At 71.7% G+C, this 20,309-nt stretch overlaps 6 protein-coding genes across 10 annotated transcripts; 4 read left to right on the top strand and 2 right to left on the bottom strand.

Annotated features, from left to right (window-relative positions):
• Window positions 1-938: 938 nt before the first annotated feature.
• LOC122152513 (apolipoprotein A-II-like) lies at window positions 939-1,570 on the top strand. The gene is made up of 2 exons (XM_042784835.1): window positions 939-1,314; window positions 1,392-1,570. Exons 1-2 carry the CDS (start codon window positions 1,076-1,078, stop codon window positions 1,507-1,509), a joined length of 357 nt encoding a protein of 118 aa, XP_042640769.1. The 5' UTR covers window positions 939-1,075; the 3' UTR covers window positions 1,510-1,570.
• Window positions 1,571-1,623: 53 nt separating this feature from the next.
• On the top strand, window positions 1,624-2,970 carry LOC122152508 (ubiquitin-fold modifier-conjugating enzyme 1-like). The gene is made up of 6 exons (XM_042784825.1): window positions 1,624-1,983; window positions 2,069-2,136; window positions 2,257-2,320; window positions 2,408-2,484; window positions 2,604-2,694; window positions 2,772-2,970. The coding sequence occupies exons 1-6, from the start codon at window positions 1,666-1,668 to the stop codon at window positions 2,841-2,843; spliced, it is 690 nt and encodes a 229-aa protein (XP_042640759.1). The 5' UTR covers window positions 1,624-1,665; the 3' UTR covers window positions 2,844-2,970.
• Window positions 2,971-3,097: 127 nt separating this feature from the next.
• On the top strand, window positions 3,098-7,936 carry LOC116962456 (ubiquitin carboxyl-terminal hydrolase 21-like). Of its 3 annotated transcripts, none has more exons than XM_042784785.1 (13): window positions 3,098-3,304; window positions 3,701-4,618; window positions 5,578-5,637; window positions 5,904-6,027; window positions 6,121-6,232; window positions 6,329-6,466; window positions 6,568-6,632; window positions 6,726-6,829; window positions 6,918-7,004; window positions 7,083-7,161; window positions 7,297-7,404; window positions 7,497-7,607; window positions 7,707-7,936. In XM_042784785.1, the coding sequence occupies exons 2-13, from the start codon at window positions 3,848-3,850 to the stop codon at window positions 7,823-7,825; spliced, it is 1,878 nt and encodes a 625-aa protein (XP_042640719.1). In that variant the 5' UTR covers window positions 3,098-3,304; window positions 3,701-3,847; the 3' UTR covers window positions 7,826-7,936. The 3 variants fall into 3 exon arrangements, with proteins under 3 accessions (XP_042640719.1, XP_042640721.1, XP_042640720.1); XM_042784787.1 differs by having other exon boundaries at window positions 3,103-3,304; window positions 7,493-7,607; window positions 7,707-7,924; XM_042784786.1 differs by lacking the exon at window positions 3,098-3,304 and having other exon boundaries at window positions 3,366-4,618.
• Window positions 7,937-8,284: 348 nt separating this feature from the next.
• On the top strand, window positions 8,285-11,326 carry LOC122152502 (protoporphyrinogen oxidase-like). 2 transcript variants are annotated; one of them, XM_042784797.1, is made up of 12 exons: window positions 8,285-8,477; window positions 8,562-8,696; window positions 9,178-9,293; window positions 9,366-9,498; window positions 9,583-9,736; window positions 9,825-10,015; window positions 10,109-10,169; window positions 10,269-10,387; window positions 10,491-10,604; window positions 10,686-10,835; window positions 10,911-10,953; window positions 11,027-11,326. In XM_042784797.1, exons 1-12 carry the CDS (start codon window positions 8,391-8,393, stop codon window positions 11,161-11,163), a joined length of 1,440 nt encoding a protein of 479 aa, XP_042640731.1. In that variant the 5' UTR covers window positions 8,285-8,390; the 3' UTR covers window positions 11,164-11,326. The 2 variants fall into 2 exon arrangements, with proteins under 2 accessions (XP_042640731.1, XP_042640732.1); XM_042784798.1 differs by having other exon boundaries at window positions 8,286-8,477; window positions 9,592-9,736.
• On the bottom strand, window positions 11,223-13,711 carry LOC116962455 (beta-1,4-galactosyltransferase 3). 2 transcript variants are annotated; one of them, XM_042784794.1, is made up of 6 exons: window positions 13,388-13,711; window positions 12,991-13,226; window positions 12,725-12,915; window positions 12,514-12,636; window positions 12,215-12,319; window positions 11,223-12,123 (listed from the first exon to the last, which is right to left on the bottom strand). In XM_042784794.1, exons 1-6 carry the CDS (start codon window positions 13,638-13,640, stop codon window positions 11,628-11,630), a joined length of 1,404 nt encoding a protein of 467 aa, XP_042640728.1. In that variant the 5' UTR covers window positions 13,641-13,711; the 3' UTR covers window positions 11,223-11,627. The 2 variants fall into 2 exon arrangements, with proteins under 2 accessions (XP_042640728.1, XP_042640727.1); XM_042784793.1 differs by having other exon boundaries at window positions 12,725-13,226.
• Window positions 13,712-14,844: 1,133 nt separating this feature from the next.
• Window positions 14,845-19,241, bottom strand: LOC122152498 (A disintegrin and metalloproteinase with thrombospondin motifs 4-like). Its single transcript, XM_042784781.1, has 9 exons — window positions 18,758-19,241; window positions 17,461-17,784; window positions 17,068-17,200; window positions 16,801-16,971; window positions 16,404-16,690; window positions 16,123-16,309; window positions 15,838-16,013; window positions 15,590-15,765; window positions 14,845-15,503 (listed from the first exon to the last, which is right to left on the bottom strand). Exons 1-9 carry the CDS (start codon window positions 18,893-18,895, stop codon window positions 15,095-15,097), a joined length of 2,001 nt encoding a protein of 666 aa, XP_042640715.1. The 5' UTR covers window positions 18,896-19,241; the 3' UTR covers window positions 14,845-15,094.
• Window positions 19,242-20,309: the final 1,068 nt, after the last annotated feature.

Raw genomic sequence — 20,309 nt, 5'->3', positions numbered from 1 at the left:
TTTTGTCCCCACTGCTGCCCAGGTGCCCTTTGGCCTCGTGTCCCCAAATAGCGCCCGAGCTGGACCCCGGCCTGTCCCCGTGGCGGGGTGTCCCCAGGGTGCCCCCCCCGATGGGTGTCCCCTCCAGGACCCCACGGGGACAGCCCCTGCCCGCCCGGCGCTGAGTCACGCTGTCACGTTGGCGGCCGAGGGTCAGCGATAAGGCGGGCGACGGCCTTTGCCCCACGGGTGCTGGGGCAGGACGGGGTGTGCAGCCCCCCGGGCTGCCCCCCCCCGAGCCGAGACCCTGGGTTGGGGCAACCACCGGGACTCGTGGGGCTGGTGGGTGCTGGAGCGGGGGTGTGGGAGGGTCCCCTGAGGCTGGAGGTCTGCTCTGGGGGCCTCACTATGCCGCAGGGCCACTGCATGCCATGGGGCCACTAGCCAAGACCCCCGGTTTGGCAGCCCAAATCCCTGGGCTGTTGTCACCCACCACCCACGTCCCGCCTGGGGTCATGGGGCGTTGGGGACGCAGGGACAGGACCCAGGATGTGGGGCCACCCTCGACATGGACAAGGAGGGGCCGTTCCCCGCAGCGACCCTTACCCCCGCCATGTTTACCCAGGCTGTGGTAGGGGCTGGCGCGGCCCCCCTGGCCCCGGGGCGGGAGCTGGCAGGGGGGATATAAGCAGCCCCCGAGGGGCCACCCATAGCCCTGCACCCCCAGAGTCCTGCCCAGGTGAGCAGCAGCCAGCACCTAGCGCCTGGGCAGGATGGGGCTGTGGGGCTGGGATGGGGTGGGATGGGGCTGTGGGGTTGGGGTGGGATGGGGCTGTGGGGCTGGGATGGGGTGGGATGGGGCTGTGGGGTTGAGGTGGGATGGGGCTGTGGGGCAGCGATGGAGTGGGAGCAGGATGGCAGGGCTGTGGGGCAGGGATGGGGCAGGGCTGTGGGGCAGGGATGGGAGGGACCAAGGTTCCATGGGGTGGGATGGGGCAGGGCAGGGGGGGTGCCAGGGGGCAGGAGGGGCTGGGAGGGACCCCGCTGAGCCGTGGGGCGCTGACCCGGCCCCCGCAGACCCCCCGTCCCCCCCAAGATGAAGCTGCTGGCCGCTGCCCTGCTGCTGCTCTGCGCCTGCTGCCTCCAGGCCGCCCTGGTCAGGCGCGAAGCCCCCCCCGAGGAGGCTGCCCCCCCCGAGGAGGCTGCCCCCCCCGAGGAGGCCGCTCCCGTGGACGTCGATGGCTTCTTCACCCGTTATTTCCCGTTCTTCTCTGTCTTCATGACCGAGCAGCTGCCCCAGAAGCTGCAGGCGGAGAAGCTGCGCAGCCAGGCTGAGTACGGGGGGGGGCCGGGATGCGGGGGGGTGCCCCTCGGCCACCTCTCACCCCCCTTCACTGGCCATCTCTCCCCAGGGCTTACTTGGACCGGGCCAACAAGCAGCTGGCGCCGCTGGCCCAGGAGCTGCGGAACAACATCGACAGCCTCTTCTCCTCCGTGCTGGAGCTGGGCAAGGGCGAGAGGCAGCCCTGAGCCCCGCCACGGCGGCCCTTGCACCCCCGCCCCCCCGTGACAATAAAAGCCGTGGAGCTGCTGCCGTGTCCCTGCTGTCGGGGGGGGGGGGGGGGGGCGTGGGCGAGGCGTGGGCGCGACTGAGACCCGACAAACTCAGCTCTGCCAGCGCTAAAGATGGAGGCGCCGGGGCGGTGTCGCGCCCTGCCCGTGCCCCTAGTAAAGATGGCGGCATCCCCCCCCCCCCCTTGCCCCGCCCGCTGTGCCCCGCCCCCGCGTCACGCCCCTAAGCAAGATGGCGGCGCGGGGGACAGGCGCTTCCGCAAGCGTCAGTTCCGCCCCCAGGCAAGATGGGGTTCCGGCGGCGGGGCGATGGCGGAGGAGGCGGCGCGGCGGGCGGTGGCGGAGCTGCCGCTGCTGCGGGCGGCGGCGGGGCCGCGGGACCGGGAGGGCTGGGCGCCGCGGCTGAAGGAGGAGTACCGCGCCCTCATCCAGGTGCGCCGGGGCCGCCGCCCCGGTTCCCCCTTCCCGATCCCCTTCCGGTTCCCCCCCCGCTCACCCCGCTCCCCCCCCCCCCCAGTACGTGGAGAACAACAAACGCGCCGACAACGACTGGTTCCGCCTGGAGTCCAACGCCGAGGGCACCCGGTGGGTGACCGGGGCGGGGGGGGGGGGGCGCACCGGACCGGGCTTCCCCTCGCCTCGGGGCCGCTCCGCTGCCCGGGATGGGGGGGCCGGGATTGAGGGGGACACCCCCGCGTGTTGCAGGTGGTTTGGGAAGTGCTGGTACATCCACGAGCTGCTCAAGTACGAGTTCGCCATCGAGTTTGACGTAAGTGTGTGTGGGGAGGGGGTGCCGGGCTGGTGGGGCCCGTGGTTCCGCTGACCCCCCCGTGTGTGTGTGTCCCCCCACCCCCAGATTCCAGTGACCTACCCCTCCACCGCCCCCGAGATCGCCATCCCCGAGCTGGACGGGAAGACGGCCAAGATGTACAGGTGGGGTGAGGGGGTGGGGGGTCCCAGGGGGCGTGGGCGGGGCCCCGGGGCGTTGTGGGGGGGCCCCGGGGCGTTGTGGGGGGGCCCCGGGGCGGCTGACGGCTCCCTCCTCCTCCCAGGGGGGGCAAGATCTGCCTCAGCGACCACTTCAAGCCCCTCTGGGCCAGGAACGTCCCCAAATTTGGCTTGGCCCACCTGATGGCGCTGGGGGTGAGTCTGGGGGTGTCAGGGGGGGTGAGGGTGGGGGGGGGGTGTCCGGGGGGGCCGCTCACCCTCTGTCCCCGCAGCTGGGCCCCTGGCTGGCCGTGGAGATCCCCGACCTGGTTGCCAAAGGCATCATCCAGCACAAGGAGAAGTGAGCGGCCGAAGGGAGGCGGGGGGGTGTGTGTGTGCCCCGCCCCTCACCCCCCGCGCCCCCCCCCCCAACGCTCCCCCCGCCCCCCTGCTGCATCGCTGCTGCTCCCCAATAAAATCTTCAGCCCTGGCCTTTTCCTCGCCTGCTGCTCTGGGGTTCCCGCGGCCGGGGGGAGGAGGTGGGGGGGCGCTGCTCTACCCCCAACCCCCGCCCCGGGGTCCGGCCGCCCTGCGCGCTTTATCGGAGGACGCTGTCGCTTTAAGAAGACCGGGTGCGGCGGCTCCTTTAAGGGAGGACGCCGCTCCGTCTCCATGGCGACGCGGAGGCGGGGCTGCGGCGCCGGAGGGGGCGTGGCGCAGCGTCGGCGCAGGCGCGGCGAGGCGGGCGGGGGCGTGGCGGCGGGGCGGGAGGGACAAAGATGGCGGCGGGCGCTGCGGGAGTTGTTGCCATGGTGGCCCGCGGGAGGTACGGGGGGGGCGGGGGCCGGGGTGCCCCCCGGTACCGGGCGGGGGGGGGGGGGGGAACACACACATCCGTACGGCCGGGCCCTTCGCTGCGGCCGGCGCTTGGCTCCGCGGGTCGGGGCTCCCGCTGCACCGCCGGACGCGCCGTCCCTGACCGGAGCCCGGCGGGATCGAGCCGCGCCGCAGCGGCCCCCGCGCAGGGCCCGCACCCCCCGCGCCGCGTGTCCCCGCGGCTCGGCCGACCCCGGGGCAGGCGGGTGGGAGGAAGCCGCGCCCGGCGGTGCCCCGCGCCTCTGCGGCCCCCCCGTTCGGGGAGCCCGTCCTCCGTCGGCGCCGCGGCGGCCGGTGTCGGCGGGGTGCACCCCGGTGACCCGCAGCGTCTCTCCTTGCGTCGCAGGGCCCCCGCTGACGGGACCCTCTGGCCGGCCGCTGCCCGCGGGGGGCTGTGAGCGGTGCTGGCGGGCGGAGGCGCAGCGACAGAGGTGGGTGCGCGCCCGGGAATCCCAGTCGGCCCGGTCCCGTGCCCCTCCGGGCCGTCCCCACCATGCCCCAAGCCTCGGAGCATCGCGCCGGCCGGGCCAGGGACCACGCCGTTGTCGCCTCCCAGCCCAAGGTGGCCGCCAAGCTGCCGAGCGGGCACCGTGCCCTGAGCCAGGAGCGCCACGCCGCCCTGGCCTCCGCTGCCAACGGGCTCTCCCCGGCCCCCAAGCTTCGCCTCCTGCCGCCTCGGCCCGGCCCGCTGGATGACCGCGGCAAGAAGCTGGAGCTGGACCGGGGTCGGGCCTCAAAACGGGGGGAGGCTCTCCGCAGCTCGGCGTGCCGGCGAGGACCCGTGAAGGCGGATCACGCGGTACGGGTGCCCGGCTCTCCCCAGGCGGGCGCCGTGCCGGGCAGCGCCTCCTTCTCCCTGCCTGCCGGGGCCTCGCTGGTGGGGCGCGAGGCGGAGCGCCGGCGGAGCAACCTGGCCCGCTCCAAATCCATCAGCATCGGGGACCTGAGCCAGGGCGGCGGTGGCAGCCGTGCCGAGGACGTGGCGGCGGTGCTGAGCCGGCTGGTGCTGAGGGACTGTGGCCACCAGCTGAGCGCCGGCTCGCTGGCGCTCAGGAGGAGCTCCTCTCTCCGGAGGGTCAACGTCTCCCCAGGGCTGGATGGGAAGCCCGCAGCCCCGCTGCTCTCCGTCCGGCCCGAGGGCTGCCCCAGGACTCGTACTGCCCCCGACCCCCTGTACGCCCACAGCCCCAGCATTCCGGCGCCCGGCAGCCCTGCCGTGGGCAGAGCCCCGACACCCGGCAGGACCGAGGAGAAGACGGCAGCTGTAAGAACCTCAGGACTTGTCCTGCTGACAGGACATGTCCTGGCCCCTGTGTTGCCCCTGGTCGTGAGGCAGCAGCTTTGCTGTCCGGGTCGGTGACGCTGCCGGGGTGGGACAGTGGTGCTGGTCTCACCTCTCCCTGCTCCGTTCCTCCTGGGGGACCCCAGATGCGAAAGGGTTGCGTTCTCTCGACTCTGGGGGTGCTGGGGGCCAGCTGGTACCATGCCCATTTCTGCACCTGCCTTCTCCCCGCTGAGCGGCCGGGCTGTGTCCTCCACTTGCCCTGGGCCACGTGTGGGGATTAGGTGCCCTGAAATCCCGGGGCTGGGCCTGTGCCGGTGGGGGACGGGGACGGGGACATGGCTTGGCCACCATGGCGCATTCCCCACCGGTGGCACGGAGCTGCCCCAGCCCCGCCAAGCCGCCCTGCTCCCCGCATTGCTCTCCTGCACCTCACCGGCATGGCATGGGACTGGCAGGTGTGTTTGCCTCTCTTCTCTGGGCGCCGGCTGTCCCTGAGGTGGCTCTCCTGCTAATTAATCCCCCCGAGATGAGCCTCCAGCAAGGCCCAGAATAGCTGGTGGAAATCGGATCAGCTAATGAGCTGCGGCTTAGAGAGGCAGAGGGGGCCCAGCAACACCGGTGCCACAGTCCCACCCTGGCACCCAGGCGGTGCCAGAGCCATGCCAGGGCTGCTGGGAGCCACGCTGGTGGAGCTGCCGCGCAAGCTGCACCGCACGCTGCTCACCAAGCGGGAGCTGCAGGGCCGCAGCGCCGACATTGCCGAGTCGGTGGTGCACACGGCCGTCATGGGGCTGCTGCTCGTCAGCAGCGAGGTGAAGCTTCCGCAGCCAAGAGGCTGCCTGGCTGTCTGTCTGTCCGTCCGTAGGAAGCTGAGGGGCTGCTGGAAGGGTTTGCTGTGTGGGGGCAGGTCTCACTCCTGTCCCTTTGTGTCCCCACAGACCCATCATACCCTGCTGCTGGGCTCGGGACACGTTGGCCTCAGGAACCTGGGCAACACGGTAAGTGCCTGCTTCCCCCTGTCCCTGTGTCCCCCGAGCCCCCTCGTCTCTGTCCTGGGGTGTGCAAGGGTCCCGGGGTCCCCCTGGCCTTGCAGTGGCTGTAATGAAGCGGTTCCCTCCCTTGGGGGCCGGCACATCAGCCCCTCAGGGGTCCCCCATGCCGCAGCAGGGTATGGTTGGGGGGTGCGAGGGGATGGTGGGGGACATGCCAAGGCCCAGTGGCCCCCCCCCAGGGCATCACCGTGCCCCCGCTGCTGTCTCGTCAGTGCTTCATGAACGCCGTGCTGCAGTGCCTGAGCAGCACCAAGCCACTGCGGGACTACTGCCTGCGCCGGGACTTTCAGCAGGAGCAGCCCCCTGGCCCCCGCGCCCCCCAGGAGCTCACTGAAGGTGGGACAGGAGCCCCCCGCAGCTAATCCCCCCCTCAGGTCTTATGTAAGACCCTGCCAGCGCTGACACCCAGCGCGTCCCCCATCCCTGCAGCCTTCGCTGATGTCATCACCGCCCTCTGGCACCCCGACTCCTCCGAGGCCATCAACCCTGGGCGCTTCAAGGCCATCTTTCAGAAATACGTCCCCTCCTTCACTGGATACAGGTGAGGCTTTGCCCTGCCCCTGCCCTGGGAGACCCCCGGCAGCCTCCCCGGGAGTCTGGGGGCAGTGGTGGGTGCGATGGGTCCGTCTCTCCGCAGCCAGCAGGACGCACAGGAGTTCCTCAAGTTTTTCATGGACCGGCTGCACGTGGAGATCAACCGCAAGGGCCGCAGGACCCCCAGCATCCTCTCGGACACCCGGCGGGGCCCCGCGCTGGAGGACCCAGAGACACTGAGGTGACGGGGAGAGGAGTTCTGGGGGGTTGGTTGGCCCGGGCAGGGGGGGCGAGCGCTGGCCATGGGGACGCAGCCTGACCCCCCCACACCTTTCACCACAGTGACGACGAACGCGCCAACCAGATGTGGAAGCGATACCTGGAGAGGGAGGACAGCAAGATTGTGGGTGAGCGCTGCTGGGTGGGGGTGACTTCCTCTGGACCCCCAAACCGCTCTGGGTGACCCTCTCCGCCCAGCCTCACACCCCTCTCGCCCCCAGACCTCTTTGTGGGGCAGCTGAAGAGCTGCCTCAAGTGCCAGGCGTGCGGCTACCGCTCCACCACCTTCGAGGTCTTCTGTGATCTCTCCCTGCCCATCCCAAAGGTAGGGACGGGGCAGAGCCCCCCGGCCACCCCCCTTTTTCCCCCCCCAGCCACCCCCTGGTCTCCCACCTGACCCTCTCCCCCTGCAGAAAAGCTTTGCTGGTGGGAAGGTCTCGCTCCACGACTGCTTCAGCCTCTTCACCAAGGAGGAGGAGCTGGACTCGGAGAATGCCCCGGTAAGAGGGTTGGGGTGGTCTTGGCACCCCGGGTTCTGCAGCCCCGGACCCCTCTCACCGGCGCCGTGCCACCGGCAGGTCTGTGACAAGTGCCGGCAGCGGACACGGAGCACAAAGAAGCTGACCATCCAGCGCTTCCCCCGCATCCTAGTGCTCCGTATCCTTTTGGGACCGGAGGGTGGGGGGCCAGGGGAGATGCCTGGGACCCCTGGTGCTGCCGGTGCTCGTGGTGAAGGGGAGGGGGGTGTCCCTGCAGCCCCTTGGGGGCCACGTTTCCCTTGACCCTGCCCAGACCTGAACCGGTTCTCCACCACCCGCTACTCCATCAAGAAGTGCTCTGTCTTCGTGGACTTCCCCCTGCAGCAGCTCAACCTGCGGGAGTTTGCCAGCGAGAAGGCAGGTGAGGTGCGGCGGGGATGGAGGGGGACGAGGCGGCAGGGGACACGCGCACACACACACACAGTGCTGAGCGCGGCCTCCTGCCGCAGGCAGCCCCATCTACAGCCTCTACGCCCTCTGCAACCACTCGGGCAGCGTCCACTACGGCCACTACACTGCGTTCTGCCGGGACCCGGCCGGCTGGCGTGTCTACAATGACTCCCGGTAGGTGCCCCCCACCCCACCCCCCCCTGCACCCACCCCCCACCTTGCCCGTGCCCCCGCTGCTGCTGGGGTGGGCACGGGCTGAGGGTGCTGCCGCAGCGTCTCGCCCATCAGCGAGAACCAGGTGCCATCCAGCGAGGGCTACGTCCTCTTCTACGAGCTCGAGGAGCCCCCGGGCAGGAGGCCCTGAGCCGCCCCGGACCCCCCGGCCCCCATAGCCCTCCGGCCCCCCGCCCTGGGCCGTGGGTGGAGGGAGGGTGGCCACAGCCCACGTTGCCCCGGGTGGGGCTTTTGTGAATAAATTTATTAAAAAAAAAAACAACCCAAAAGGCGAAGTTTGGAGGTGTGAAGGGCGGGGGGCGGGGCTATACGGAAAGGGGCGGGGCATGTCGGGGGTTGGAACCGATGGGGCCGGTCGGCTTCAGGGGCGGGGTTTAGCGCGCAGGGGTGGGGTTTGCGTGAGGGGCGTGGCTAGCGGGAGAAGGGGCGGGGCCTCACACGGGAGGGGGAGTCTCAAGACCCGATGGGCGGCGCTCACTGCTGGAGGGGCGTGGTGTCTGGCGTGTGGGCGGGGCGTATGCCGCAGGGGGCGGGCCGTCCCGCCGCGCCGCCATAGCCCGTCCGTCAGAGGACAGCGCCATACCATTGGCGCTCCGCGTCGTTAGCCCCGCCCCGTTGCCCTCGGTGGCGGCGGAGGGGCGGGGCCTGTTCAGCCCGGGCGGCGGGCGGGCTCGGGGCTCGGGGCTCCGGCGGTTCCGCTGGCCCGCCCGGCCCACGTCCCCCATGCCGTCGACCGTGGCCGTCGTGGGGGGCGGCATCAGCGGCCTGGCCGCCTGCTACTACCTGTCCCGCGTCCCCCGCCCGCCCAAGGTGAGGCCGGCCCGTGCCCGCGGGGCCGGGCTGTCCCCCGCATCCCCACTCGCGGGGTCCCCGGCGTGACTGCGGTGTCCCCAGGTGCTGCTGCTGGAGGCCGGCGCCCGCCTCGGGGGGTGGCTGCAGAGCACCCGCACCGCTGATGGGGCCGTGTTCGAGCAGGGGCCCAGGGGCGTCCGCCCCGGGGGGGCGGTGGGCACCAGCACCCTGCACATGGTAGGGCAAGCTGGAGGGCGCGCCTGGGGGGCTCTGGGGCTTGGTTTGGGGTGCAGGGGTCTGGGGGGGGCTCTCGGGTGGCGTGCTGGGATTGTTGGTCCCGGGGGGGGGGGTCTGGAGAAGGGGGTCCCTGGGTTGGTGAAGGGTGCGGGAGGCCAGGAGGGTCCCTGGGAGGGTGCTTGGGCCAGGGGGTGTACCTGGGAGGGTGTCGGGGGTCCCTGGAGGCGCAGGTATTGCGGGGTGCAGGGGTCCAGGGAGGGCAGAGGGTCTGAGTGCAGGGTACCAGAGGGTCTCTGGGTGCTGGGGGGACAGGGGTCCCTGGGGGGGGGTGCTGGGCTCTTGTTGGGTCCCTGGGTTGGTCCAGAGTGCGGTGGGGTCTGGAGGGGGTCCTTGCGTGGGTGCTGGGGTCCAGGTGAGGCTGCCCGGGGGCAAGTCCTGTGCCCGTGTCCCCCCCCCCCCCGCCCTGCCTGTGTCCCCACAGGTCTCCGAGCTCGGCCTGGAGGGCGACGTCCTGCCCGTCCCTGGGGACCACCCGGCCTCCAGGAACCGCTTCCTCTACACGGGTGGGGCCCTGCACAAGCTGCCCTCGGGCCTGGGGTAGGTGCTCACCCCGGTGCCGGCCTGGTGCCACCCGTGGGCTGCCCTCCCCTGAGTCCTTGGTGTCCCCAGGGGCCTGCTGTGGCCAACGCCCCCCTTCTCGCGGGCGCTGCTGTGGAGCGGGGTGCGGGACCTGCTGGCACCGGCCGGGACAGAGCCCGATGAGAGCGTGCACGCCTTCGTTCATCGCCGTTTCGGCCGTGAGGTGGGCGCCTGCGTGGGGTGATAAAGCCGGGGGTTTATCAGGGGCTGGCAGGGGCCGGGTGGGGACTGGCCTTACCCTGCAGAGTCCCCGCAGGTGGCTGACATCGCCGTGGACAGCCTGTGCCGGGGGGTGTTCGCTGGGGACTGCCGAGCGCTGAGCATCCGCTCCTGCTTCCCCACGCTCTTCGAGGCCGAGCGGCGCCGGCGATCCGTCCTGCTGGGGCTGGCGCTGGGCTCTGGTGAGCACCGGGATGCAAGGGCTGGGGCGGGGCGGGGACGCCCCGGTGCCACCACTACATGATGGGACGCGGGTGCTGTCACCTGCAGGGAAGGAGCACGGGGCCGAGTCGGGGCTGAGCCAGCGGGCACGGGCCGAGAGCTGGAGCCAGTGGTCGCTGCGGGGCGGGATGGAGAGCCTGGCCGAGGCACTGGCGGCCTTTCTGCGCCCGCGCAGCGTCGAGCTGCACTGCCACGCGCCCCTGCGCCGTCTGCGCCGCTGCCCCGACGGCCGCTGGCAGGTAGGGCCCTGCTGCGGGAGGACGGTGGGGGCGCCGGGGCGCCTGGGTCCCCTTCCCAGTGCCCCCTGCCGCCGCCACTCTCCTTCCCCCCAGCTCGTGCTGGCAGACGGCGCCGTGACGGCCGAGCATGTGGTCAGCGCCCTCCCAGCTGCAGGTAGCGGTGGGGGTGCCCGGATCCTTGGGTTCCCCGGGGATGGAGGAAGGGCAGGGAGGATGGCATTGGCCCCCCCCTTGATGTCCCCTCTCCTCCCAGCCTTGGCGGAGGTGCTGCCAGACGAGGCCGAGCCGCTGGCACAGGAGCTGCGGCGCATCCCGGCTGTGTCGGTGGCCGTGGTGAACCTGCAGTACGAGGGCGTCACGCTGCCCGTCACGGTGAGGCCAGCACCCACGGGCATCCCCCAGTACCCACGGGCATCCCCCAGTACCCAAGGGTGTCCCCAGCGCCCACGGGTCACCCCATCCTACTCCCACCCAGGGCTTTGGGCACTTGGTGCCCTCCTCCGAGGATGCCTCCCTCCTGGGCATCGTCTACGACTCAGTGGCCTTCCCCCAGCACGACGGCACGGGAGCCGCCTCGGTGCGGCTGACGGTGAGCGGCGGGGGATGGAGGGGTGAGGGAAGACAGGGACATGAGGCGGGGGGGCCTCACAGTGCCACCGGTGCCGTATAGGTGATGCTGGGAGGCGCCTGGTTCAAGCAGAGCTTCGGGGACCCGGCGGCAGCAGCTCCGGCACCGCTGCTGCAGCGGGCGCGGGCGGCCGTGCGGGAGCAGCTGGGCCTGGAGCCGGCCCCAACCCGCTCCATCGTCAGGGTGCACCAGGTGGGTGATGGCACCACGGGGTGGGGGGCCTGGGGGGGCCCGTGGGGCTCACCGGCTGCTCCCGCCCCCCCCCAGGCCTGCATCCCCCAGTACACGCTGGGCCACTGGCAGCGTACAGGTAAGAGGGGGCCAGGGCATGGCGGGGGGTAGGACCCCCCCCCCGTGAAGGCACCCACCACCCGTCCCCGCAGAGCGCATCAGCCACTTCCTGGCGGAGCAGCGGCTGCCCCTCAGCCTCGTCGGGGCCTCCTACACCGGCGTCTCCGTCAACGACTGCATCGCCAGCGCCAAAGCGGCCGTCGAGCGGCTCCTGGGGCAGCCGTGCTGAGCCCCAGCGTCCCCCGCCCCCCCCCAGCAATCCAGCAGCCACAGAGCTGTAGGACAAAGTGGGTTGTTTGTTTGTTTGTTTGTTTGTTTTTTTTTTTATTGAAAAACCCTTACAAAGGCCCAGGGAGCAGCTCATAAATAGAATAAATAACCGTGCGCTGGCAGCGCAGCCTGTGACCATCTGCAGGCACCCACAACCTGCAGGGAGACAGTCAGGCGAGCCCCCAGGGCCCCGGCTCACCCCAAACCCAGCTCTCCCTGCGCCCCTTCCCCAGGGGCGCCCCCCAGTACCAGGCACAGGCCCCACAGCCAGCAGCTCCCCGGGCGGTTCCCCCCAGTCTCTCCAGCAAGGCCACAGTGCGACAAGCCCAGCTGCGGCTTCCCCGCCCCGCGCACGACGGGGGCCCCTTCCCAGCACCAGGTCGCAGCGAGCGGAGTCTGTGTGGGGTCGGCGGTGGCCAAGGGCTAGCGGGTGCCTTGGGGCAGGCTCTGGTTGGCCCCACGGGTGGGCAGGGTCCCCTCTTCTCCTGCCACAGCCACAGCAGTGCTGCTCCCTGGGTGGGCATCACCCTCCCCGGCAGCCTCGGGGCTGCGCTGGGTGCTCCCCAGTGCTGGCGGGGAGCCAGCGCTGCCCTGGGTGCCGTTACGCACCAGCGGTTGCTGTGCGGGGGCTGTGGGCAACCACGGGGACAGGGACAGGCCCTGGTCCCGCCAGCCCGTGGCATCCCGGGGCAGCTTGCGCAGCATCTCCTCCCGGAAAAGGCTAGTGCTGCTGCGGTACCTCTGGCCCTCGTGGCCCGGCACCGGCCCCCCGCGGCCCCGGCCGGCACGGGGGTCCGTTCCGATGTCCACCGTCAGGTTGGTGTAGAGCGGGTGGAGGTGTTTGGCCAGCAGCGTGTAGGTGAGGGAGTTCATCCCGTCCTGCGTCCACATCCGCTGGGTGCGGATCAGCAGGTCGAACCTGGAAGGGACCAGGAAGGGGGAGCGTGACTGCCAAGGCCCGGGCCCCCCCCCCCCCAATCACTGCCAAGCCCCCTGCCAGCCCCCCCAACCTGTGGGGGTTCTCCTCGTTGCCTTTGTCGCTCTTGTGCTTCACCATCTTGTAGTGGCCGATGGAGACGGGCGGGCGGGCGATCTTCATGCCGGCCAGGCGCACCCTGCAGAGATGCCACCGTGTCACCCGAGGGTGCCACCTGCGTGTCCCCCCACCCCACCCCACCCCCCGTGCGGCAGCAGTGGCCCCCACACGCTCGTCCTGCGTGGTGACGCTGTCCCAGGGCCCGGCCAGTGTCTCCCGGTGGGACACGAACACGGGGGATGGTGAGGCCGGGAGGTCTCCGTGGCATCTTACCTGGTGGCAATGTCGTCGTCCTCACCACCCCAGCCCCAGTACTCGTTGGGAAAACCGTTTATCTTCATGTACTGGTCAGGGGTGAGAGCTGAGACCCCCCCAAAGTACTGGGGGTACGGCAGGCTGTAAGAGGGGGGGCAGATGCTGAGCCAGGGCCGGTCCCCTCGCTCCTGGCCCAACCGCCCACCCCCAGCCCACCGTGGTCACGCACCTGTATCCGAATTTGTTCATGGCAATGGAGACGTGTTTGGGGTTCCAGGGGTCGCAAGTGTAGAGGTTGTGGTCGTTCTCGGGGATGAGGTCAACGTCGTGGAGGAAGAGGCAGTCCCACTCCTCGTCCTTCAGCGCCTCCTTCACCCCCACGTTCAGCAGCTTGGCCCGGTTGAAGGTGGAGTTGCCCGCCTGGGGGGAGAGGGGGGCTGGCAGCAGCGGCCCTCGGCAGGGGCCCGGCCGAGCCCCCGGCGCCCACCGACTCACCTGGTGCACGACGTAGATGCCGTACTGGAGCTGCTGGCGCTGCAGGAAGGGGTGCAGGTAGTAGAGGAGGTGGCCCAGGTGGGTCTCGCGGTTGCGGTGGGGGATGATGACGGCGGTGCGGGACCGGGCCTCGCAGGCGGGGGGTTGGTACCGGCCGCCCTCCCGCACCGCCGGGTTCTTCGCCCGGATCTGCTCCAGCGCGGGCGCCCGGCTGAAGCTCACCGTCAGCGGGCCGACTGCAGGGGGACGGGAGCAAAGGGGGCTGCCGTGGGGCGGCGGGGGTCCCCGCGGCTGCCCCGCACCGGCCCGGCCGGGCTCCGCTTCCCCCGGGGGGGCCGGTCCCTGCCCCGCGGGCGGGAGCGGGGAGGGGGCGCGGGGGCGCCGGCCCCGCACTCACCGAGGAAGGGCGAGCGCTCGGGGCAGAAGGGCAGCGGCTGCGCGGGGTCGGGGCGGGCCCGGCGGGGCAGGAGGCGGCTCAGGTTGGCGTAGACGTCGTGGGTGCGGGAGTAGTCGAAGACGGGCCCGGCGGCGCGGCCGAAGAGGGAGGTGAGGTTGCGGAACCCCCCCAGGGAGAAGTAGGCGACGAAGGCGAACTGGCAGCCCACCAGCAGCGCCAGCGTGCAGGGCCGCTCCAGCAGCCGCCGCAGCATGGCGGGGGGCGCCGGCAGCGCGGATCAGCGCGGGCGGGGGCCGGGCCGCATCGCGGGGGGCTGCGGGGCCGCGGGGCTGCGGGCCGTGAGGCTGCGGGGCCGTGGGGCCGGGGACCGGGGGCCGCGGCGTCGCCTCAGCCCCGCCCGGCCGCCGCCGCCATCTCGGAGCGGACGGCGAGAGCGAGGGCGAGCGGGGCGGGGCGCGGTGACGCGCAGGGCGGAGCCCCCCTGACGTGGCGGCCGTTAAAGGGGCCGGGCGGCAGCCGGTCGCGTCCCGCCGAGGCGGCTCCCGCGGGTGGGGACGGGGGAGGGGACGGGGCCGCGCTGGCGCGGGAGAGGGCGAGGCAGGGCCGCGCCCCGCGTGTCCCGGCCGCGGGCGGCAAAGGGGGGACGCGGTTCCACGTGCGTGGAGGGGAGCGGGCGGGGGTCCCGCGGGGCGCCGGGCGGGGTCCCGGGGTGACGGGCGGCGGGACCCGGGGGAGCCCGAGCCGGCGACGGCGGACGGGGCGTGTCCGCTACAAGCCCCTCCCCCGCCGGTCGCCGCGGCAACCGCGCACGCCGCCCCCACCCTTCCGCATGTTGGCCCCGCCCCGACGGCAAACGTCACGGCGGGGGGTGCGCCCTGATTGGCAGCGGCGCCAGGACCCGGGGGGGGGGGGGGGGGAGGCGGTGCTTTCCCGCCACGCGTGTTCTCGCCACGCGCGTTCCCGCCGCGCGTGTCCCCCCGCTCCCCGCAGCCCCTGGTGCTTTTCCCACTCTGCCGCTGCTGCCCTGCCCCACTCGCGCCGGCCCCGCCCAGCGCCCACCCACGACCCCCCGCCTCGATCCCTGCGGAGCCCCGGGGCCTTGCCCCAGGGCTGGGTGCCCCCCCCCCGCCCCACGCGCGCTCTGGGTGCTGTGGTGTCCCGGCGAGGTGGGTGCGTGGCCGGGCCCCACAGAAGCACGAGTAGGTGCTGAGGGGTGGGGGAGACTGGGGTGAGGGGCCCCACTCTGCCGGGAACGTCCCAATAAAGCCCCGTTTTGGGCAAGGCTCGTGGTGCCCTGTTCTTGGGGAGCGGCGGGGGGCTAGTGGCACCCTGGGGAGGGGGGTAAATCCACTGGGGACAAATCCCGGGAGCAGCAAGGGGGGGTTAATGCAGCCACAGCTGCGCCCCAGGGACGCTGCAGTGCCTGGCACCGCTGTGCCCATCACCACGCGCCGAGCTGGCCGAATCCATAAATAGCTTTAAATAACGGTGCCACGATAAATTACAGCAGGGTGGCTGCGCCGGGGGGGGCCCTGGGACCTGCCCAGGGGGTCCCCCCGCTCTGCCCATGGCGGGGCTGAGGTAGATGCGGTTACTGGCGCCGGGGCCCATCCCATGGACGGTGCCCCTCTTCCCGGCGCGCAATAAATAACCAAATAAATAGGTGCCGCTCCTGGGCAGAGCCGCGTCCCGGCTGCGTTCGTGCCGCTACTTGTCACGCCGGCGGCTCCTGAGGATCTCCAGGATCTCGGCTTTCTGCTTCTCCCAGGCTGTGGGTGCGCGACTCCGCGCCCGGGGCACGAAGAAGCTGTACTTCAAGCGCGGCGGCCGCCGCTCGTCCACCACCAGCGCCTGCAGCACCAGGGCCTCGCGCAGCGGCCCCCGGCCCACCAGTGTCTCGGTGGCTGCCGTGGCCCCGCTGTAGCGCAGGGTCGCGCCGCCCGCCAGCACCACGTCGGTCGGGGAAGGCACCAGGACGTAGCCCCCGTTGAGCAGGGAGCCGCCGGCCGCCCGCCGCAGCGCCAGGAACGCGTCCTCGCCTCCCGCCGCCGAGGTCTGCCGGACCAGGAGGTGCGTGGCGCCCGCCGGGATGGTCACCACGTCGTTGTAGCCGTAGCTGCGGGGCGCAGCGGGGTTGGAAGGGGGGATGGTGGCATCCACCCCCCCTCCCACCCATCCCACCGCCACCGTTGAGGTGCTCACCGGGATTTCGTGAAGGAGCCATACACCTTGGTGCAGCCGGAGCCGTTGCCGCCACACACCATGCATTTATCGAACTTCTTCTTGGAGCCGATGATGCGGTCGCAGCCAGCGGGGATGCAGCGGCCCTGCACGCACACCCCCGTGCTCTCGGGGGAGCAGGGCGTCCCGTCGGTTACCTGCGGCATGGCACGGCGTTAGCGCCCGCCTGGCAGCACCCCGGGGTGCCCAGCGGGTGCGGGGACGCTCACCCTCGGCTGCAGCACGTGGTAGTAGCCCAGGGTTTGGGACTGGCAGGTCAGCTTGCACTGGTCCCGCTCGGGGACGCCGCTGTAGCGTGGCACCCAGTCCAGGGGGGCTGGCAGCCCCTTGGCGAGGTCGGGGCGATGGTTGTAGGCAGCGCATTGCTCCTCCCGGAAGGTGAGGGCTGCCGGTGGCGGCGGGGTATGGTCAGCACTGGCGCTGGTCCCCAGCCCCCCCAACACCCATGGCGGGGACCGGTGCTACCCCCCCCCCCCCCGTCCAGCCCCACTCACGGGTGCTCCCCAGACACTCCTCCACGTTGCAGGACTGGAAGCGGGTGCGCTTTCCCTCGCAGTACCGGCCGCCGTGGCGAGGCGCCGGCGCGGTGCAGTCGCGGCGGGAGAGCTGGACACCGCCGCCACAGGTCCGCGAGCACCCGCCCCACGGCCCCCACGGCCCCCAGCCTCCATCCACGGGCGTCTGCAGCCAGGAAGCACAAAGTGAGGGGGTCAAAGGGGTGCTGGGGGGCGAGTGCCCACCCTGCTGCCCCCCGCGCTGCCCTGCCAGGACTCACGGTGAGCTCCTGCATGCGGCCGGCGCTGACGCAGAGCCCGTCCATGCAGGCTCTGCCCGGCGCGCACGGCGTGCCGTCGGCCCACGGGAAGTGCTTTGTCTGGCAGACGGAGCGGCCGCCGGCCTGGCCGGTGCACCACAGCGAAGCGCAGGGCGGCTGCAGGTCGCCGCAGTGCCGCGAGTTGGGCCCAAAGGCGAGCTGGCATTGCCGCAGCACTGGGTAGACGCTGCCCGGCAGCGCCGAGGGAAACTGCAGCCACTCTGGAGGCTTGTCCAGGAGGCAGTGACCTGCAGAGACATGGCACCGCTGCACCGGGGGTCCCCGAGGGCACCGGGACGGTACGTGGCTGCACCAGAATCCCGCCTGCTGCAACCCCCCCCTCCATGCCAGATCGTACCGTGGCCGTTGTCCAAGAAGTCAGTGATGAAGCGGGTGCTGCATGGGGACCACATCTCACCAGGCTCCAGCGAGGAGAGGACGGGAGCCATCACGCGGCGGGTGGCTCCAGAGCGGCTGTTCAGCTCCCGGCAGGGCTGGGAGTTGTCGTGCAGCATGTTGAAGACGTGGCCTGTGCCAGGGGACAGTGGCATCAGCGCCGGGGGGGGGGGTCCCACGGGTGGCAGTGGGTGCCTCCCCGGCTCCCCACTATCCCCCTACCACTCACCCAGTTCGTGGGCGGCCGTGAACGCCGACTGCAGCCCGTCATCCTCCACGATGGCGCAGCTCCGCTCCGGGTCGCAGACGGTGCCCACATCAGCCATGCCAAGCGTGTCGCAGGTGGCCGCACCGCACAGGTCCTGGAGGCAGGCAGGATTGTCAGGGGGGGCCTTGGAGGCACCCCCAAACCTGGCCAACACCCTAACTCCCTGGGGTGGGCCCCAGGGACTCCGCCAGCTCCAAACCCCAGAGACACCCCAGGGGCTCATCCGGCAGCCAAACACCTTGGAGGGCACCCAGGGGCCCTGCCAGCTCCTAACCACCCTGTGGGGACCCAAAACAGCCCTGAAACACCCCCAGCACCCCCTTGGGCCTCCCCCAGCGGTCGCCCCCAACCCACCTGCCGGGTGAAGAGGATGGCAGTGTCGAAATGGAGGGGACTGTCCTCATCAGGGACGTTGAGCTCCTTCTGCCACTGGCAGAAGTTGCGGAGCATCTGGGCGGCATTGGAGGTGGTGGGGGGCCCAGGGGTGCCCTGGCCCAGCACCACCAGCCGCGTCACCCGCAGCTCCACCGCGTTGCCCAGGCTCCCGTGCCGGAAGGACCGGGCGGCTGCTGCCAGCACCGTCAGCAGGTAGTGCCGGAGACCCGCGCCGTGGAACTGGGCCATCGACTCGTCCGCCACCACCAGCATCTCCACGTACCGCGGCACCGAGGTGAAGCGCTGCCGGGAAGCAGGGCACTGGGGCAGGGGACCAGCACCGGCTGGTGCCCCCCAGCACCAGCCACCCCAAGCTGGTGTCCCCCATCAACATGTACATCCCTGCTAGTGCCCCCCAGCACCATGCTCGTGCCAGCCCAGTGCACCCTGATGTCTCTGGGCCCCACACCAGCGCTCCCCTCGCCCCCGGTGCCACCCCGACCCTGCTGGGTCCCGGCTGCTCATGGGCCCCATCGCCTGCGGTGGGGCCCTGCGGTGCCCCGGGAGGGGGAGGGAAAGCCCGGTCCTGGCCCAGCCCAGCCCAGTCCCGGTCCATGCCAGCCCCAGTCCATCCTGGTCCAGTGTGTCCCGTTCCATCCCAGTCCGGTGCGTCCCAGCCCATCTGGCCCCGGTGCATCCCAGTCCCGTTCCATCCCAGTCCATCCCGGTCCCGGTCCATCCCAGTCCATCCTGGTCCCGGTCCATCCCAGTCCATCCTGATCCCAGTCCATCCCGGTCCCGGTCCATCCCAGTCCCCGTCCATCCCGGTCCAGTGCGTCCCAGCCCATCCGGCCCCGGTGCATCCCGGTCCCGTTCCAACCCAGTCCATCCTGGTCCCGGTCCATCCCGGTCCCAGTGCATCCCAGTCCATCCTGGTCCCAGTCCATCCCGGTCCCGGTGCATCCCAGTCCCCGTCCATCCCAGTCTGGTGTGTCCCAGCCCATCTGGCCCCGGTGCATCCCGGTCCCGTTCCATCCCAGTCCATCCCGGTCCCGTTCCATCCCAGTCCATCCTGGTCCCGGTCCATCCCAGTCCATCCCGGTCCCGGTCCATCCCAGTCCGGTGCGTCCCAGCCCATCCCGGTCCCGGTCCATGCCGGCCCCGGTCCGTCCCAGTCCGGTGTGTCCCAGCCCACCTCTGTCCGTCCTAGCCTATGCCAATCCCATCCCATTCCCGTCCCAGCCCATCCCCGTCTGACGTGTCTTGCCGGCAGTACCTTGGCTCTCCTCGGGGCCAGCCCCACGCGGGACCGCGTCCCGGCTTCTCCCGGTGCCGTTACGGGACACGCGGGGCCGGGGGAGGCCCCGGCGGCGGCGACAGCGGCGACCAGGAGCGCCAGGAGCGCGCGGTGCATGGCCCGGGCACCGCGACACGGCGACACCGCGACAGCGGGAGGCGACAGCGGGTCCCCACCGGCTCTGCCGCTGCCGCCGCCGCCTTTTAACGGGCGGGAGGGGCGGGCGGGGCGGAGCGGGGCAGCCCCGGCGGCGGGGTGGGCCACGGCCCCCCCGGGACGTTCCGGGAAGGCAGAGCCGCGTCCCCCGGGAGCGGGGCTGGGCCGGGGGATCCCCCTCACCGGGATCCCTTCACTGGGATCCCCCCACTGGGATCCCCCTCGCCGGTATCCCCTTACTGGGACCCTCTTGCTGCGAGCCCCCTTGCTGGGATCCTCTCAGCAGCATCTCCTCACTGGGACCCCCTAGCCGGGACCCCCTTGCCGGGACCCCCTCACTGGAATCCCCTTACTGGTATCCCCTCACCTGGACCCCCTCACTGGGACCCCCTCGCCGGGACCCCCTCACTGGAATCCCCTTACCGGTATCCTCTCACCTGGACCCCCTCACTGGGACCCCCTTGCCGGGACCCCCTCACCTGGACCCCCTCACTGGGACCCCCTCACTGGGACCCCCTCACTGGAATTCCCTTACTGGTATCCCCTCACCTGGACCCCCTCGCCGGGACCCCCTCACTGGAATCCCCTCACCTGGACCCCCTCACTGGGACCCCCTCACCAGGATCCCCCTCGCCAGGATCCCCGTACTGGGACCCCCTTGCTGGAACTCCCTCACCAGGATGCCCGCACCGGAATCCTCCCCACCTGGCCCCCCTCAGGCAGCGGGGGCCAGGGTCGGGGTGGGCATCTGCCAGGGGCAGCCTTGGGGTGCCTGGGGTGAGCACAGGTCTGGGGGGCACCCCCGGGGGCTCCCCCACCCTGCAGCACCCGCTGCCCCCCCAGTACCCCACTGCTCCATCCCCTCCATCCCTGCCTGTCCGCTCCCTCCCTGTCTCCTCCATCCCTCCTCATTCTCTCCATCCCTCCCTGCCCTCTCCGCCCCAGCCCGTCCGGTGTCAGCCCCTCCATCCCCACCCCGTGTCCGCACTTCCCAGCACGGCCATCCGCTGTGTCACACACCAGTCACCTCCTGGCCCCCAGCCCGGCGGGGCAGGACATGGGCCGCATCCTGCTTCCTCCCTTCTCGGAACAGGGGGGGGGCTGGGCCTGTCCTCCCTTCCTGCCCCAGTGCCCCCAGCACCCCTCTGGGGGTGCCCCGTGGGGCCGTGGGTGCTGCCGTGCAGGTGCTGGTGCCGGTGCCGTCCCCGCCGTCCCCGGGAGAACAACAGGGTGACGTGGCCCCGCACAAAGGGACCCGGCGGCACCCGGCGCTGCCGCACAAAGGGCCTCTGTGCTGGCGCCACAGCAGTGCTGCCCTGCACCCCTGGGACCCCGCCGGCATCGCAGCCACGGACCCGGCTGGGACAGCACCCGC

This window comes from Tyto alba, unplaced genomic scaffold (genome assembly GCF_018691265.1).
Source record: "Tyto alba isolate M040663 unplaced genomic scaffold, T.alba_DEE_v4.0 Super-Scaffold_8, whole genome shotgun sequence".
NCBI classification, from domain to species: Eukaryota; Metazoa; Chordata; class Aves; order Strigiformes; family Tytonidae; genus Tyto; species Tyto alba.
The sequence above is the reverse complement of the archived record's forward strand: the minus strand, read 5'-3'. Positions and strand labels throughout refer to the sequence as shown.